Source organism: Schistocerca nitens, chromosome 4, assembly GCF_023898315.1.
Source record: "Schistocerca nitens isolate TAMUIC-IGC-003100 chromosome 4, iqSchNite1.1, whole genome shotgun sequence".
In the NCBI taxonomy this organism is placed as follows: Eukaryota; Metazoa; Arthropoda; class Insecta; order Orthoptera; family Acrididae; genus Schistocerca; species Schistocerca nitens.
Window position 1 is genome coordinate 592,663,421 of NC_064617.1, and position 20,082 is coordinate 592,683,502.

A 20,082-nucleotide genomic window follows, 5' to 3' on the forward strand; every position below is an offset into this window, starting at 1 on the left:
TCACATGGCTAGTACTGCCAATATAACTTACAGCTCAAAGCGCACTTGTCGACAAGAATAATCAAAGTAAAGAAGGTTATTCCCATATCTAATTTTGCCAAAACTTCGTGTCTAAAACTGCTACCGAAGTCAGCCAAATATCATAGTGAAACCTAGCTGGGGTATTAATTTTATGTTGCAGTTGAAAATTCTGCACGTGCTGCTGGTACATGTGCCACACGAAATTATTACTATGGTGGGAACTATTGCGTTTGACCTGGATATTTTGCAGACATTTTATATGTTACAGTTGTTCTGGAAGCACTGTACAATTTACTAACACTAGGGGTATCAGCTACTAAGGGGTGTCAGCTATAGGGAGCTATTTTTCAGTGTAACCAAGTAAAGAGTAAAGTTGTAACAGTGTAACAGAGTGATGATGTAGCAGGTAATTTGTAATGCATCCTGGGTGACGAGTAACAGTAAGCAGTGTAACAGTCTAATAGGTAATGGATGATAGGTAATGGTGTAACAGCGTAATGGGTAACCATACACTGTAAATGGTAAGATATTCACTAATAGACTAATGCCGTCTCAATCAATGCAAAACTTAAGAACCGTTATAATTAAGTGAAATCCAGGAATATGTAATGGGCCCCAAAAATACTACACCAAATGACACCGTGACAATAAATCATAAATATAACAAGGCATAAGGATTTGGTTAGAACTCAAAATTAGGCAACAGAATAAGAAAACATTTCCAAATATGTTCCAAAAGTAGTTTTAGCCCTTGTACACCGAAGCGACATTATGGACAAGAACATCAACGAGAATATGCAACGTTCATAACTCATTCCATTGCAAATGAAGCAGAGTGGTGATTACAAAAACACTAGATCGAAAGCACCAAACATGCCATGGATTTACTTTACTTCGATGTGTTAGCATCACCTAGCAAAAGGTGCAATAACATAGCCCAGGCCGGCCGGGGTGGCCGAGCGGTTCTAGGCGTTATAGTCTGGAACCGCGCGACCGCTACGGCCGCAGGTTCGAATCCTGCATCGGGCATGGGTGTGTGTGATGTCCTTAGGTTAGTTAGGTTTAAGTAGTTCTAAGTTCTAGGGGACTCATGACCTCAGAAGTTAAGTCCCATAGTGACCGAGCCATTTAAACCAACATAGCCAAGTGGATCACAAGATAATACTGCACAACTGGACGAAGTGATTATAATGCAAGTACTCAGAACCAAAGGTAATCTGTAAAAAAAAAAAAAAATAAAAAAAAACTTTGCAGCCACGCAGTAATAAACAGAGCTCGTCCACCGACAAAAATCCTGCGTGCACGCCAATAACTGTGCCTGAGCTTTCCTGTAACATGATATCGATCGTCTAACGGAGGGAGTTAACAACAACTAACACATGAAATCAGGGAGGCGCTGTATGACTACAAAACCACACAGGCCAAGACGTTGCCCAAATTCTTGGTTTCCAGGAAAAGACTGGCCGATAGCAAACAGCACAGGACGTGACGTACCTACACTTTTCGGACAGAACACTCTTCTAACATGAATGACGCCCTAAGGTCCACAGTTCACGCTACTTTTACATTACATACAACCGTCAAATTGCCTCATTAAAGATATTAGTTTTAACAAAACAGTAGACTAAACGATCAAGGTCATGGGACAAAAAAAATAAATTTGCAATAAAAATTATCTAGTGCCATCTTACAATTAGTAACATTAAGAGACTGTCACCCTCAGATATGACATACCCTGGAAGATACGGACTTTTTGGTTCGAAAGGTTGCTCGTTACATTATAGGTGCCTTTACTCACTGCACCAAAATTTTCAACAAAAATCTGATCCCCTGGCATCAATGACGTGTGACATCTCCCACATTATAGCACTGAGCAGTTCATTCATGATTCATTCTTAAATTTTTCCTTTAGTATTTCCACACGTCTTAGAATTGCACAGTGTCAATGTTTTCCGGCATAAATCATTCACGAACCACAGACTGGAGAGCGGTGAATCACTCTTGACTGGAAATATAAGATTGCCCGGGATTTCCTTGTGTGCTTCATGGACAGCGGTATTAATACGTTGTTCAACCAAGACAAAGTCGCATAGCGCTTGGTGTGGTCATTTATATTTCGGTTAACATGCTTTCAAAAAGAGTTGTTCTGATAGTAAGATGCTGTAGTAATATTCATATCTCGAAGGCAAAGTTTCTAAACACCACTGATGGAAAAAGGGTTGTATTATCTGACATTAGGGTCCTACACGGTCCTAACGTTCCAAAATCACCCTTCGGGCATTTCATAATGGTCAGCGTATGAAAGTTCTTTGAGTGGAGTACCCAACTAAAATGCGTACACACATCTATGCCACAGCACATAGTGGTACCTCTCCTTTGACCTATGAAGTGGACCGACATAATCAGTGTACAGTTTGTGAATCGGGACCTGAACAATGTCGGAGTTCAGTACGACTTCTCGGGGGTCCAATAAGCCTTACAGAACTGTACCAGCTTACAGATCTACTTGCTCATCCCTGTGGATCTTAATCCTGGTATTACTTAAAGGGCCCCCTATAGGTGTTTCATGCTAATACTTAAACAAGCACTTTTTATCCCCAAGGGGCGTCCCCATGCCAGACAACACGAAAAAATCCCCCTCACTGTCTCTCCCTTTCACAAACACTCTTTAATGATGAAACATGGGTGCCTCATCACCCACCTAGCTACTCGCACTGCCCTTCTCGGCTGCACGATCGCCCAACTGAGAGTTTGGTTAGTACCCAGCTGAAAGATTCGGTGCTCTAAATACATTTTAAACTTACGTGAGGCGAACACTCAAGAATCGTAAGGCAGTCGGTCCGCATTACAATCATGCAGAAAGGTTTGCTGGGCAAGCGGTATTCTGTCAACACTCCTCCAAAGATTACCTCATTCGGCACTGAAAAGAGTGAAAGTAGTCATGAACATCTCGACTACTGCCACTTTTTCTTGTTTCGTCAGTGTACGTACAAAATGTAGAGAAGTTCTAATTTAAGCTGGGTTTAGCAATAGCCTCTCTTTACACAGTCAAGTCTACATTTATGATGCATTTAATTATTTTCTTCTTCAACTGTTGACACTCTATCATTCTGAGAATTTAGCGTAAAGTATCATCTTTCATCGCTATTAACTTATTTACTGTATCAATCAGATAACAAGCATAACGTAATGAAGAATGTTTTCATTAATGATTATAGTTGAACGCTCCTAGCATACTTTAGATATTTAGAAGGAGAATCAGAATGTCAGTAGAAGATCGCCCTAGTGACATTTTGAATCATCAGAAGCACGATAAGCGAGGTTAGACGCTAACGATAATCATTTGAATCCCGGAATTCTGAGTTTCCATAAACACTTCGGACGCAGTGGGGCAGTTAATGGAAAAAGAATGGTACCCCACCCTAATTCTGAAATAGCACAGCCCGTATGTGAATTACATATTATTATCGTCTGCTTGAACTATCTTTTCAAGTATGAGTCTTGTCTCCTCACTATATATTCCGTGTTCTTAGAAGCGCAAAATTCTCCTAGGATCCTTCCCTGGCATCTTTTCCTATTCAAACTATACCGGACGTTTATTGAAGATAATAAGCGAGATTTCTCATCTTATTTGGCACAAAAAAACACTGTGACATACAAAATGTTTACTGTCAGAAGGATAGGAAATTTTTGGGAAGCACAATCCTGACGAATGCGTATTAAAGTAACTATTTCAGAAAACGGAATTACCGATCTGTTATTTTCCAACGCCCTATACAGTCACCGTCAATACGCAGCGCTTTTTTACTTTTTAATTGTGAAAATTTCATCGAAGTACATCATCCATTAGATATTCTGCACAAACTTGTATCCGTTATGGAAATTCCTTTCTTATCAGAGGTCTTAATGTCTGTCTATTAAACCGCAACCTAAGTGGAAAACAAATGTTTGATTAACAAATGTAGTGAATAAATATGTAAGTTATATCACGTAGCCTCCTGTTACGGGAGTTATTATCGTTATGGTATTATACTCTTTTTTTTTTACAAAAAAAAAAGGCTGAAACACGACTTACTTCGATACAGCTTCACGTAATTTCTAAAAGGTATTGGACATTGAGTTCCAAATATCAGTCCTTCACCTATATATGGCACTATCCCTTGGTTCTGTCGTTCCCCAAAAGAGTGTTCTTTTTTGGGTTCCTGTACGACGTCGCATGTGGAAATATAGGTTATCGGAACTTCAGCTGAACGTAAGATCACGGCGTGAAACAATAAATTTGACGACTTGTTGCTTTAATGTTGTTATATTCGACAGCCCCCACGCCCGATGTGCTAGGCTTTGTGCACGTGTCCTTCCAGTCTTCCAAATTTTAGTCTGCTGTAAATCGAAAGAAAAAATTCCTTTATCCTGTGTCATGTCGCTCTAAACGTGCTTTCAATTTCATAACAAATTAAACCGTTTTTGCATCGAGTACTAGAACATTATAAATTCGCAGAAAAGGCAAAAAAATTGTCGAAAACTATTTCAGATATAATATTCGTTTCATATGATAATGAATAAAAATGTATGTTAGGTAGCACCATGAATGAAACACAATTTGCACAGCTTGTTATGGAATTAATGAACCCGAAGGCAACGATAGCACCTTCCTTCAAGTGGGGCTACTTTGTGTCAATATTGTTCATCGTCTCACTGATACAACGCTGTATGAAAGGCAGACGAAAGAAGTTCTCGTCCTTTCCATATTACCTCAATGTGCCTTCTTATGTCGCTATTGCTTTCGTGTTATTGTATTACAGCGCTCTATTTTTTGTCTCGTCTTCAAGCAATCAGGATAACTGATAATATTTCCCGAATCCAGGAAAACGTGTTCCTGCTACTGCACCGCCCACATGTTTATGTGTTTCACTTAGCAGCTTGCAGTTTATTCCACTCTAAATGCCAGCAACAATGTTTGCCTCCAAATCGCACGGCCCCACTAATTTCGTTTTCAAATTAAGAACTTATTTCTTATCAAAGAGTTCATTGGTATTATCAGGTGCTGACCTGCAGCGATACCGCATCAAAGTTAAATGGTCATGACTAGTGCAAAGACGCAATTTCATTAATCACAGATGGCCAAAGTACTGATGTGGATAAAAGAAACGCCGACCTCAATACAATGAAGTAGTTCTGTAGTGATACATGACTATGTGATAAAGTTATGACAACAGAAACTGCGCTGCACTTTATTCTTAAATGTCCACATGTCATACTGGAATTGATGTAGATATCTGCCTTAAGAACTTTACAGATTTTCTTCATTCACTTTTAGTTCTAATTATAGCTTACCAAGGCACGTTTCGGCAGTTGCGAACTTCAAGTGATCGTGTGTCATCATAATATGTTTATTTCTCGAATGAGGTGTTTCTTCTGGATGTTTGTAGTTCATTTTGGATGCTAAATGTCTACTCTAATCAGAATAAAACATACCACATATATTTCACCATGCTGTCTTTCGGTTATTTAAATACACTCCTGGAAATGGAAAAAAGAACACATTGACACCGGTGTGTCAGACCCACCATACTTGCTCCGGAAACTGCGAGAGGGCTGTACAAGCAATGATCACACGCACGGCACAGCGGACGCACCAGGAACCGCGGTGTTGGCTGTCGAATGGCGCTAGCTGCGCAGCATTTGTGCACCGCGGCCGTCAGTGTCAGCCAGTTTGCCGTGGCATACGGAGCTCCATCGCAGTCTTAAACACTGGTAGCATGCCGCGACAGCGTGGACGTGAACCGTATGTGCAGTTGACGGACTTTGAGCGAGGGCGTATAGTGGGCATGCGGGAGGCCGGGTGGACGTACCGCCGAATTGCTCAACACGTGGGGCGTGAGGTCTCCACAGTACATCGATGTTGTCGCCAGTGGTCGGCGGAAGGTGCACGTGCCCGTCGACCTGGGACCGGACCGCAGCGACGCACGGATGCACGCCAAGACCGTAGGATCCTACGCAGTGCCGTAGGGGACCGCACCGCCACTTCCCAGCAAATTAGGGACACTGTTGCTCCTGGGGTATCGGCGAGGACCATTCGCAACCGTCTCCATGAAGCTGGGCTACGGTCCCGCACACCGTTAGGCCGTCTTCCGCTCACGCCCCAACATCGTGCAGCCCGCCTCCAGTGGTGTCGCGACAGGCGTGAATGGAGGGACGAATGGAGACGTGTCGTCTTCAGCGATGAGAGTCGCTTCTGCCTTGGTGCCAATGATGGTCGTATGCGTGTTTGGCGCCGTGCAGGTGAGCGCCACAATCAGGACTGCATACGACCGAGGCACACAGGGCCAACACCCGGCATCATGGTGTGGGGAGCGATCTCCTACACTGGCCGTACACCACTGGTGATCGTCGAGGGGACACTGAATAGTGCACGGTACATCCAAACCGTCATCGAACCCATCGTTCTACCATTCCTAGACCGGCAAGGGAACTTGCTGTTCCAACAGGACAATGCACGTCCGCATGTATCCCGTGCCACCCAACGTGCTCTAGAAGGTGTAAGTCAACTACCCTGGCCAGCAAGATCTCCGGATCTGTCCCCCATTGAGCATGTTTGGGACTGGATGAAGCGTCGTCTCACGCGGTCTGCACGTCCAGCACGAACGCTGGTCCAACTGAGGCGCCAGGTGGGAATGGCATGGCAAGCCGTTCCACAGGACTACATCCAGCATCTCTACGATCGTCTCCATGGGAGAATAGCAGCCTGCATTGCTGCGAAAGGTGGATATACACTGTACTAGTGCCGACATTGTGCATGCTCTGTTGCCTGTGTCTATGTGCCTGTGGTTCTGTCAGTGTGATCATGTGATGTATCTGACCCCAGGAATGTGTCAATAAAGTTTCCCCTTCCTGGGACAATGAATTCACGGTGTTCTTATTTCAATTTCCAGGAGTGTATTTCTAGCTATGGGAACACAGATCACAAACAAATACATTGCTTAGCATTTATTCTCTACCACCCGTCTATAAACGAACAAAGAACCAAGAGCCTGTTAGTTGATCGTGGCGTTTCATATGCAATGATTACTCTCAAGACACTATACTATTGAAGTACAGACTATCATACTTACAAATTTATAGTATAAAAACATTAAATTGCTTAATTTATAGTGTTTTTAACCAAGGGAATTTATTACAGAACATTGTTTCTATGACTGGAAAAAGTATTCCATAATGAAGTAATTTAAAAAGTTTGTTTCTACTTAGGACGCACCACGGAGAAATTATTTGGGTGGGACGGAAATCGGCAGTGCGACGGAGAGGTATAGATGAATGATTACAATTTCGAAATAAATGGATGATTGTTCCAGATAAAGATGTTCACAAACTCAGCAAGTCAATATCGCGCTGGTCCACCTCTGGCTCTTACGCAAGCAGTTATTGGGCTTAGCATTGATTGTTACAGTTGTTGTACGTCCTCCTGAGGGATATCGTGCCATATTATGTCCAATTGGCGCGTTACGTTGACAAAATGTCAAGGTGTTTGAATGGCCGGCGCTCCTGAGCTCACACTCTCCTTGATTTTGCATATCTTGCGCATGGACTACTCAGTTTGTATATTTTGCTTATTTTTTTCATAGTTCCACACAACTTCTGTTTTCTCGATTGATCTGTGTTCAGTTTTTCTCAAGGCCTATCCACTGTGCCAACTTATAACTAAATCTGAGGGTGGTGCGATGGGGAGGTTCCCTTGTAAGATCAGAGGGAAGGTAACTTTCAGGGCTGGCAGTATGGATTTAAACAAGAAGAAATTTTTATAAAAATCGGCTTTAAAATGCATACGTGAAGAGCTCTGAGCACTTGTTCAGTACAGGAGAAGTATTTTACCCTAGAGAGGATGAGCAAGTGCTCATAGCTCCTCAGGTATGAATTATAGAGACCATGTTTACTGGACATTTTTTCCTTGTTTTGGTCCATACTGCTACCTCTCAAAGTTACGTAGCCTACATTCTTAGTAACAACAGTAACGGTACATGCGTTCCACTGTCAGAGGTATGAGAACGGTTTTCCTTCACTACTTTCGACTCGTTCATTTCCAGCACATGGACCCTTACCTCAGTTTGATATATTTATCCTTCTGTATCAAATTAGAAAGTTTGTAACATCATTAGAAAATTTCCCTGTATGAACGTACAATTACTGGCGCCGGTGCCTATAACTTTGACGTTCTGTCACATCGTCGCATGACATTTCCGGACATGTAAAACCTGATCTATTGAGTCCCCTCTACAACGTATAGAAGTTTGTAACATGAATTGTGAAGACCGCGTAGATCACTGTTGATGCCTTGCAAGAATATGTGAAACATGTTTGGTACACAGAAATAAAACATTCAGTTGTAAAAGATGGAATTTTCCCACATCTGTAGGATAAAGTAATATGCAGGGTGAACTAGAACTCCACTGAGAAACTTTCAGAGTTGGTTCAGGGATACTCTGCGAGTATTTTAGTATCAGGGACCCACAGCCTTCGGTGGATAGTTACGGATTTTTTGTGTTTCGTTCGGTCTCTCGCTCCATGTAGCTTCGTACTGGTATTAGACTGAAAATGGTGTACAACGGTTAAAATGTCGACGCTATGTGCTGTATGTTTTGTTTCCATTCGTTCACGATACCAACTTTAGACAACAAAAATTCCCTTCCTAACTCGTTGCGCTCAGATGTGCTTTCAGTACTGGACGCTAAGGTCTAAAGTTTTGTATCGCGACAACGTTAGTTGTCCGTTAACAGTAACGCACAGCAGCGCTGTGGGTAGGTTTACTGATGAAGAGTTGGCCAACGTGCAGCTCGTGTATGAGTTTCGCTGAATACAAAGGACGACCGGCGCAACAGCCCGATGCTGAGCTTTCCTCCCACCGACGGCAGTTGCATAAATTTCGTCTGATGTTTGTTGCATTACTCTTAGTTGCGTGTAGTACGTTTTGTCGATAGCATATTACAGACTTCTTCATTGTTGTGAAGTTATTTTTCACAGAAAAAAAGGGTGATGTAACGAGCTGCCGAAGACCGTGGGTCCCTCATACTAAAATACTGAAAAGGTATTCCTGGAAAACCTCTGAAAGTTTGTCAGTGGCGTTCTGGCTCACCTTGTACAAATACTGTTGCTCCATGACAAAAAACAAAACACTCATTGATCTTTTTCGCAAATTTACAATGCAGCTTATCGACAGTTCCGTCATAGCCGTGACGCGCGGGGCAGCCTCTGTCTAAGGCGCCTTGTCACGGTCGGTGCGGCTGTCCTCCGTCGGAGGTTCGAGTCCTCCCTCGGGCATGGGTGTGTGTGTTGTCGTTAGCGTAAGTTAGACTAAGTAGTGTGTAAGCTTAGGGACCGATGACCTCAGCAGTTGGGTCCCATAAGAACTTCAAAATTTTCAGAGCCTTGAATATACTACTCCGTAAGGACTAGGGCCCAATTAGTACATCGTAAAAATTAATGACATGCTAGTTCATACCTCTGTATAGTTTGCACTGCCACTCCTAACATAAGCAACTTACATGCTCACTTTTGATGTCACGAAATAACAAGTACTTCAGATTGCTGATTCTAATGATACAGCGATAATTCTATGGATCGAGCTTTATTGATTCGGCCCTGCTTTATTGTTGAACCAGCTCCCCTGAGTTTGTTCTCAAAACCTTAGAGGGTACAATGCCTTCTCTCCTGTATCACTCATTTTAGCTGCCTTTTCAACTTCCATTTCTATAGCCTTTTGTTTCGCTGATTCGAGACGTACTGCCTCAGGATGGCAGGTCGACAACGTTTCGTACTGAGGAAATTTGATAATTGAACGACACAACGTTCAGGTGTAACAGTATGACACAGAGGCTAGCCTATCAATGAAGGTACATGTCGCCCACAGTTCGATTTTCTGTACACAAGTTATTCGTGCTCTTTTGCGCCATATTGTATGACAGCTAACGGTTAATAACAAGGTGTATGGTTTGAGACATGGAACCACTTGTAACCACCCGCACCAAAAATTATATATGCATGCAACTGAGGCTGACAAAAAAAATACCAAATTTCCTCAATTTATTTTTCTGTCTAGTTATAACATAGGGCTAAACTTACGGACACGCTGGAAATCGCTGTAAGATGCTACATCTCGCCAGAGAAAGTAATACGCCAAGTGATAGTAATCAACCAACTTATTGAAGTTCCCTCGCAGATTTCCCAAGACTTTTTTTTCTTTCCACACTTTACAATAAAATATTTGTTCACGATAAATTATTTTGCATTAAACTAGAAACAACGAAAGGAAACACCAGTCAGCGACGGATCGCAGCTTTCAGTCTGGTGTATTTCTGGACAATAGAGCCATCAGATGTGACATTATGTGCTCTTCTTAGCGACAGAGAGAGGCGAATGTGTCCAAGCGAAGGTACGCTCAGCGAGCTCTGGCAGAAGATGACAGACCATTGTATGAGGTAGCGTGGAGAGGATGACGGCTGTCAGAAGGCGCTCTTCCTCCGTATACATGTCAGTAAGGAGAGTATGACGGCTGTAAGAAGGCGCTCTTTCTCCGTATACATGTCAGTAATGTAGCCGCGATGAAAGAGAGTGAACACCGCGCAAAATGTGGACTGCTAGCGGCTCTCGCAGACAGCAACTGTCGCTACACTTTAACACATAAGAGTGGCGAAATTTCATAGCTGCTAGAATAAAAATGACGAAATAGAAACTTAACCATAAAAGATATTTAATAAACAACACCATTCTCTGAAAGAGAATTCCAAGCCCTAATAAATGAGTTTCACGTACATTCTGACGAAACAGTAGTTAGTAAGAACCAACAAATAGAAGTTCAATAAAATTACGATATATACGAATAGTGATAACGGCCAAACTATGAGACTAACAAAGCCCGAGAAGTAAATATTGATGTAACAGGCGTCTCAATCTCCGTCATATGATGGATTTAACAACGAAAAGCTAAATTCCGCGATCAGGCAAAGAGGACCTAACGATCCTGACAGGGCGCCGTGTCATTGTCTGCAATATACCAGTAATCGGATGCGGTGCGGAGGGGCACGGGGTAGCATACCTCCCTCCCACAGGCCTTCAAGCCACTGCTTCCCATTAAAATATGTCCACGGTAGACATTACGGAACTGGGTGGGCTATGTCCGTCCCCACACCATGAGAAAAAGCCCTGACAGTATCAAGAATTGAACCCACGTTCGTCTGCATGGCAGTCAGATAAGCTCACCACCCCACGAGACAGATAGAATGACGTACTCTAATTATTCAACACTATTTCCTTTTACACACCAGACTCATTTTTCCAGTAATTATCATTAATGACTAACTACCATCAGACACAAGTGAAGAAGGAACTTCAATGAATCCATATAGGTTATTATTAGTGTTTGTATGTTTCAAGAGAGATTTAACAGTAACAAAGTCAGAAAAGCTGAGTTATTATCATTAATTAACGGGCAGTACGGAATAAAAATGGAGAAATCCAATGAAACTGTTATTTCATATGATGTGTCAACGTTTGTTGAAGTGTTACTGCCGCGCGGGATTAGCCGAACGGTCTAGGGCGCTGCAGTCACAGACTGTGCGGCTGCTCCTGGCGGAGGTTGGAGACCTCCCTCCGGCATGGGTGTGTGGGTTTGTCCTTAGGCTAATTTAGGTTAAGTAGTGTGTAAGCATAGGGACTGATGACCTTAGCAGTAAAGTCCCATAAGATTTCACACACATTTGAAGTGTTATTCGTAAAAACACGCTAGTAATGACAAAAATATTAGAGCACCAACTAAGCATAGCTTAAACGCCGTATCTGTCCAGTTTTATCTGTCGTTAGATGCAATATTCCGATACACATAACCTTGTATTTTTAGTTGTTGTGTAAGACTTAGGTTATAAGATCAAATGTAAATGATCCGTTTGAGAAATCAATTGTTTATGGGCATAGAGTTAGCTACGTTTTGAAGGTAGAAGTTACTCGACGTCTCGCAGTTATAAATTTTGGTGCACGTCAAGTATCGAGAATATTGTAATATACGTGAATTCGCTTAATATTTTCCGGAACACTTTTCCGAAAGACTCGACGTCTTGTGAGCTACCGTTACTAAAGTCTTTAGCTAGTACTTAAGGATTTCAGTGAGGTTAGAGTTGTCCGAACTGGCGATATTTTATGAACTTAGGTGGAGTTTAGCCTGAACCGAGCTTAAACCTTTGAATAAAGTTACACTTCCTTGTAGGACTCGTGCATTATGGCTTTTGATTCATAGCTGAAGTTAATAGTTCCATCTACAGAATTTCACAAAAAATAATATGTGTGTGTGTGTGAGTATGTGTGTTTGTGTGTGTGTGTGTGTGTGTGTGTGTGTGTGTGTGTGTGTCGCGCGGCATCAGCCGAGCGGTCTGAGGCGCTGCAGTCATGGAATGTGCGGCTGGTCCCGGCGGAGGTTCGAGTCCGCCCTCGGGCATGGGCGTGTGTGTTTGTCCTTAGGTAGTTTAGGTTAAGTAGTGTGGAAGCTTAGCGACTGATGACCTTAGCAGTTTAGTCTCATAAGATTTCACATACATTTGAACATTGTGTGTGTGTGTGTGTGTGTGTGTGTGTAACTTACGGTTATGTGTCAGCAATACATGCCAAGTTCTCACTAGCACTTATTCCAAGAAAAAAGCTGATAATCAACTGAAATTTAAATTGACTGCTTGTGTTCAACCCTTACACTGACTACATAGTGGCACGTCGTAATTAATTCAATCGCAACACGCGGAGAAGACGATTAGCTTGGACGTAAACATACTTAGTAAAATATGGAATGTATAACTACATCAGACATCAAATGTTATGTCGTTAGTCAGGCAGGTCTGCAAACCCTTAAAATTCACGCGTCTTTCCCAGTTTTAGATTATTTTGGTCTATACCTGAAAACATTGATTTTCTTGTGGAGATGCACTTTAGGAGTCTATCCCAGTAACGTCAGACTTGAATTTCCAGGATGATGACGGTGCTGGAACTGCCGCCGGAGATCACGGACGAGGCCCTGAAGGGCGCCTACAGCGGCAACATCAAACGGCCTCGCTACTTCAAGACGCACCTGCCCAGAGACCTGCTACCCAAGCAAATATGGACCAAAAAACCCAAGGTGAGTCACGTTTCCACTTTTCCTCCTTAGCTCATCACTTCTCACCTTGGACAACAGCCTCCGGTTCGCAGTGGTTACGGCCTCATATCGGCAATGGCCTTCAGCGGGCTATGACTGAAGTGAGGTCATAGAGACGGTGAAAAAAACCACGTGGCGCTTCCAAACACGGCAAGGCTTTTTAGGTTTAGCGATATATTTAACGGTAAAGAATTAAGTATTAATAGACTTAATTACTGTTCCTTTGGTACCTACCAACGAGGTCGCATTTTGCCTGAGTCTCGGTGCAAAATATACATTTTTACGTATCTTTCGTATCGTGTGTCCTCCGTAGTTTATTCTACCGCCATTCTGAAACTTCTATACATGTTTTTGTGATTTTTCGATATCACTCTCGAAAAGATAAATGAGAGATCGTTCCTCTCCAATACGTGCAGGCATTGTCTCTGGCATTACCCACCTTTCAAAATGCAACGCGAGACGCAACGTACGGGGGAAACGACCTCTACAGCTACATCCTACATTTACATACTACACTCTGCATGCCACCACATAGTGCTTCGCGGGGGTACCTCGTAGGGCTGTTGATAAAATATCGACACATCCATAAATCGATATTTTTCAAATATATCAACACACATCGGCGATACTTTTACCATCGACATCGATATCGAAATGGAAATATCGAATGCCGATATTTTCGTTTTATGTTCTTTATTTTCGCAGTTTCCGATAAATATTTGAAGTTGTTCTTTTGAAATTCTAGAAGAACGTGATTTTTCTTTCGCTGTGTGAAGGAGTCCCACTACTTTTTTAGTTTTCATCACGTCCAGTCTTCCTCTTTGACTTTGCGAACCAAGTATGGCACAAAGAAGTCCAGTTGCATTCCGGGCGGCGGTGTGAATGGAATAATAAGATATCCCATATGAAAAAATAGCACACCAGTTGCGTTATAAAACAATTTTTAACGCAACTAGTGTGCTATTTCTTCACGTCGGCATTCCTCAAAAACAGTTGCTGAAACTGATGTACAAAAACCTAAATGACAAGAATGGCTTTCGCGGTGGGTGGAGACGTGTGAGGGGAAATGCTGACGAAATCGGCGCTCGGCGTTACCAACTGAAATTGCAGCCTTTAACTTCACTACGCAATTTTGACACAACAGCTACTAGATCGCTGGCGATTGCAGAAATGAAAAAATAGGGGAGCCGACTTGAAGTGTTCCTGACAAATCCGATCTGTGGAAAACGAACGATGGACCCATTAGACAGTTTTTACTGTGCCACTTACCGGCAGTTACCATTATTAGCAAATTGGTTATCGTCAAGTGTGAACGTGCATCGTTTACCTTTCAGTTCATGCTCTGAGGGGAATAAGCATGCTGCTAGCTTGTTGATGTACAGAATCTCTAATAGTAAATAAAGACTTAAATATACAGCTCTGAAACTGACAATATGTTTCCAATGTGTAACCGATGCGGTTTTTTTTTTTTTTTTTTTTTTTTTTTTTTTTTGCTGGTACGTCAATATTTTTTCCTCGAAATGTTGATGCACATGATAGATTTTTTCGATATATTGAGGGCTGATATACTTTTCTAGGTATCGATATATCGAATTACCGATGTTTTTGAAAATATCAATTGTCCTAATACCGTGTACAACTACTAGTCATTACCTTTCCATTTGCAAATGAAGCGATTTAATTTATTAATAACAATACCTCTACTTATCTCTAAATGCATCATGCAGTATGAGACAGGATGCAAATGTTAACTAAATGATTTAAATGTAACTATTGTTTTAAATGTAACTTTTTTCTACTCGTTGTGTTGCATTACAATAGCCTGCATTAAATATCATAATCGTTGCTACACATATGAACTGCATTTGAAGAGAAGCGTCTCTGTAATACGCGCTCACGAATCCATGTTATTTCCATGTCAAAATTTATACTGTGGCAGCTGATCAGTATGAGTCGTGCACGTCCGTGAGTTGTCAGTACGGGAAGATAAATAATTAAACATTCCCCCTGTTACACTCTCTAACCTCGGAGTGGCCGCACTACTTACACCTCTGCCAATGGAGGTAAGCGTCCAACTACACCTAATTCTCGGCTGAATACACCTACGCTAATTAAAATTAAGCACATCTTAAAACATTACTGTCCCTGCAAATTGTTCTTTGTTACTAAGCAGGAAAACTACACTCTAAACTTTAGTTGTCGTTTCTGGATTCGGCCGTTATTTGCTAGGTGCGTCATAATAGTAATACGTAAACACGTAAACTGAAGTACTATTTTTATTGTTAACTGTACAGGGAGGCCAATGATTCGTATGTAATTCCAAAGGCTTTTTGCCATACATGTGCACAGAGAAAAAATAATGTGTGGATATAGCCGTTGAGAGCGGTAAAAGGAAGTAGAAGCTTTTACACCCATAACACTGATGTTTCATTCTCTATCGCGTATTAAAATATACAATACCTGAACATCGAAAATTGAAGAACTACCAACCACTGCCGTGCGCACCGATCAAGTGCAAGGACAGAAATGACACACTACAGTAACAACATTTCGTGAAATCGCATTCTAGAGGCGTTTACATTGTACATTTGCAGTAAAACATGCATATCCGGCATCTACAATGCGCCTACTGCTCGATCAATATCATAGCAACGAAGTCTATAAATAACTTTGCATAACGGCGTCGTTATTTCGCTTACTTTTCTGTAAGAATAACTGTGTGGCCATTTGCTGCCATTACAAGTAAATTTGAAGTAACTTCTTGATTTTTAAGTGAAAGACGCTGAGCTAGATAGGCAGTTTTTGCGTAGAAAAGGTATAACAATGGGGATATTCATAATCATAATGAATCTGTTTTGTTTAAGTATCATAATATTAATATGTGAGGCTAGAAAATTGAAATACGGATTTTTAAAATAATAATAATTATAATTATACAATGAAGTGAATGAAACTTACATAATTCCAAGGGAACTTGGCTGTAGATGTACACAAAAGAAAAAAGAATCATTTATAAACATAGCCATTAGGAGAGGTGAAAGGAAGAAGACACACACACGTGAAATATTTTTCTTTGTCTCTGACATTGCTACCAAATTTTACGACATGTAATGATCAAGTGCTATGGCAGAAACGACACACGACAGTAACAACGTTTCGTAAAATTGTATTCTAGGGACGTTCATTTTTAAATGCTGCATATAGTTCATTTGCAGTAGCACACGCAACCGGACAGCTATAATGCCGCGACTGCTACTTAGTTGACGTGAGCAGTGGAAAACGAAACGTAGTAACGAAGCCGTCGGGGACAACAAACGTTGTTCATTAGCGTCATTTCTTCGCGTGCTTTCGTCTAACAGTAAACGGAATTAGCTCTGCGTTCATTTGCCGCCGTCGCCAGAAAATTTTGTATGTTCCTAATTTTCAGTATCTTCATTTTGAGTAGCTACAACGTCCCGTATTGTGAGGAAACTATATTTGATGTAGGCTATGTCTCGAAGAAGAATATTAACAGGTCGGACAGAAAGACGAGGAGACACACAATGTTTGCGTAGATAAAGTAACAGGAATGGTGCAGATGTTGATAACGATAATTCAACTGTTATTCTGAAAGATACATTTAAATGTGCACTGAATATAATTGCTAATAATCCGCATAGCTGTAATTGCGTTTCAATGAATTGACAGTGCGGACTTCGTGAGGTGACTTTACGCGACACAACGGGTTCACATTGTGTTGTCATAAGGGTAAAGTTAATTTGCCGCCATTAACACAAAATCTATTTTTCAACACAGTGTTTCGAGGACTCACTTCAAATGATCGAACAATTAAAGAGAAATCAATGAATCATTTCAAGAATACACGTAACTATAATGCAGGATTTACCACAGACAAGTTCTGCGGCTAAAATTTCATATGCTTTAAGATACACGACATTTTCTATCACAGATCAGGTCAACTGATACAGTAGGTTGAATTTCGACCACAGGTGATACTAATATTGTTGTAAAATACAACCGCGGGCGACACGTGTACTTACGCGAGCATCATGAGGACTGCAGGCCGCACTTTTGACTACCACTGGTCTATACGCTAAACTACGAGCCCTGATTTGGCTATCTCGAATTCCCGGGCCTTACCGGAGATGTACGTTGGTGGTTGTTCAGGCGTTCTGCAGTCTCTAGCAAATAACTGTAATTTTATAAAATTTCTGAATAGTCTTTCGTGTAGAAAAAGGCTTATTCCCATCTGAGTTCACTGCGTGCTTCCATAATACTCGCAAGTTGATAGAACCTACCAATAACGTATCTAGCAGCACGCCTCTGAATTGTTTCCATTCCTTCCTTTAATTTGAGTTAGTGGCGGTGCCAAACACTCGAGCAGAACTCAAGAATGATTGCACTAGTGTTTCATATACGGTGTACTTTATAGATGAGCTTCACTTACCTAAAATTCTCCCAATAAACCGAAGCCGACCATTTGCCTTCCCTAATACCACTTTTACGCTCTCCTTCCATGTAACGTCGCGTTACACCGTTACGACTCGGTATCTAATCGACGTGACTGTGTTAAGTAGCAGAGCACTAATATTGTATTCGAGGCTTAGAAGATAGTTTTTTCCACAAATTTGCATTGAATTAGATTTTCCACATTTATAACGAGCTACCATTCATCGCAACAAACATAAATTCTGTCCCAGTCATCCTGTGTGATTCTACATTCATTCAACGACGCAACTTTTTCCCACATACTAGAGCGTGATTAGCATGCAGTCGCAGATGTCTGCTGACTTTATCCTTCAGATCTTTCATTTATATAGAAAACAAGGGTGGTCCTATCACACTTCCCTGGGGCACTGCTCTCGATATCGTCTTTGGTGAGCAGCCGCTGTCGACGACAACGTACTGCTTGGAAAATCTTCGAGCCACTCACAAACCTGAAAGCCTGTTCCGTATGCCCATCGCAATCCCATTGACCAGCTACAGAGCATCAAATCGGACGTTAATTCGGTGCTGGACTACAAACTCCTCACTACGGGGTACAAAATTCACCGGATTTGTTCGACAGAGTACTGATGGCGCTGTTGTATACCGGGAAATGTCACTGTTGAGTGCCGAGTGCCCCTATGGGAACCAGGATAACTTGACTAGAACTTCTAGTCACTGGTATGAATGGCAGCCGGCCGCTGTGGCCGAGCGGTTCTAGGCTTTTCAATCCGGAACCGCGCTGCTGCTACGGTCGCAGGTTCGAACCCTGCATCCTGCCTCCGGCATGGATGTGTGTTACGTCCTTAGGTTAGTTAAGTTTAAGTGGTTCTAAGTCTAGGGGACTGGTGACCTCAGGTGTTATGTCCCATAGTGCTTGGAGCGATTTGAAGCACTTGAATGAATGGCAGCCAACGTTAAATGCAGATGTATGTTATTGCAGATGGGTAGCAGAAAGATTCCGGTAGGGATTTGTGTTTGACTACTCTGTTGATTGTTTGACTACTCTGTTACGTTGATTAATTATGTGGAGGTACTGGCATACCCGGGGCCTAATTTTGGACGAGGAGGTGCGGCGTAACTCAAGTTAGTTGTTGTCAGTGACGAAAGAGTTCTCAGGTTTCACGAGAAATGACTTGCGTACACTTATTACCAATCAGTGTCCTAAATGTGTTCCTTTGGTTTTCAAACTGCTATTGAATTAAAATGTCTGTTTATTTGATGGGACAGTAAGCAAGTTCAGTATCCGTTGATGTTTTATTATGGAGAGGCAGGAGGGAGAGAGGTGAATGTCACGTGTGCATGACATATTCGCATCTCCCATTAATAATGGCAAGCATTAGTGCAGAAGTCGAAGCTGTTTCAACTACCACCAGCGAAGGCACCGGTTAGAGTAGCTTACGGTCCATTCGTTGTATACTCCGGCGGAACATCAGCTTAACGAGTACTTAGAGACCAGTTAATGCCACTTTGCTCGCGGGATGCAATCAGAGGTAATTGTTCTGCTGTACTGCAAAGGAACGATCAGCGACACTGCGGATGGCAGCTACCATCCTCTGTTCATGGCTGGCTTCGCTCTTGTCTACGGGGCACGTTTCAAAACGACGTGAAATGAAACAAGTACATGAGGCCGAAGGTAGGGAAGGCAAATGGCTTACGACAAATTTCTGTGGGAGCTGCCCGGAAAATATAGTGGAACTATAAAGAAGATCGTGTACGGGACACTTATGCAGCCCACTCTGCTACTCCTAGAGTCTTTGGGAACGTTACCTAGTCCGATTAAAGGAAAACATAGAACCGATTCAGAGGCTTTCTGACAGATTTGCAGCTGTCCGCTTCGATTAGCAAGAGCTTTGCAAGGGAATTCCTCAAGGGAAGAATATGAGTTTTTCGTGAGAACCAAAGAACAAAGTAATGGTGATCAAGACGTCCGCAAAGCATTACAAGCAGCCAATTTTCTCTCTGTCCATTTGCCAACGAATGATGAAGGGATAAGGTTTCTGTGCACAAGATGCCCTCTGCCATCGGCTACACGGTAGCGTATCGAGTACGTGAATGAAGCGTACCTCAACTCACCGCACGTTGTATGGCGCAGAAACCTCGTTGGTCAGTCCTCCATTCAATATTAGCATACTTCAGAGTCCTGTCCAAACCATAAAATGACATTTAAGCAAAGACTTGTATTTTACAATCTCGGTTGAAGTCATAAAACGTGCCTAAGTTCCTGTTACGTATTTGTCACTGCTGTACTTAAGAGAACTCGAAACAAGATAAAAAAATGCACATCGGATAAGCCTAGCTATTCTACAAAATATGAACGATTCTGACTGATATCGATCTTCTGATGTGTAATGTACGAAGGACGAGAAAAAATTTCCATTGCATCAGCGTATGTGCAAAGTAATGCGAAT

At 42.0% G+C, this 20,082-nt stretch overlaps 1 protein-coding gene across 1 annotated transcript in view; it reads left to right on the forward strand.

Annotated features, from left to right (window-relative positions):
- The window catches only part of LOC126251513 (luciferin sulfotransferase-like), a 320,306-nt gene that overhangs the window by 222,544 nt on the left and 77,680 nt on the right, over positions 1-20,082 (forward strand). Inside the window, exon 4 of the mRNA XM_049951991.1 lies at positions 13,021-13,168. Coding sequence (XP_049807948.1) covers positions 13,021-13,168 — 148 coding nt within the window. The remainder of the gene's footprint in view (positions 1-13,020; positions 13,169-20,082) is intronic.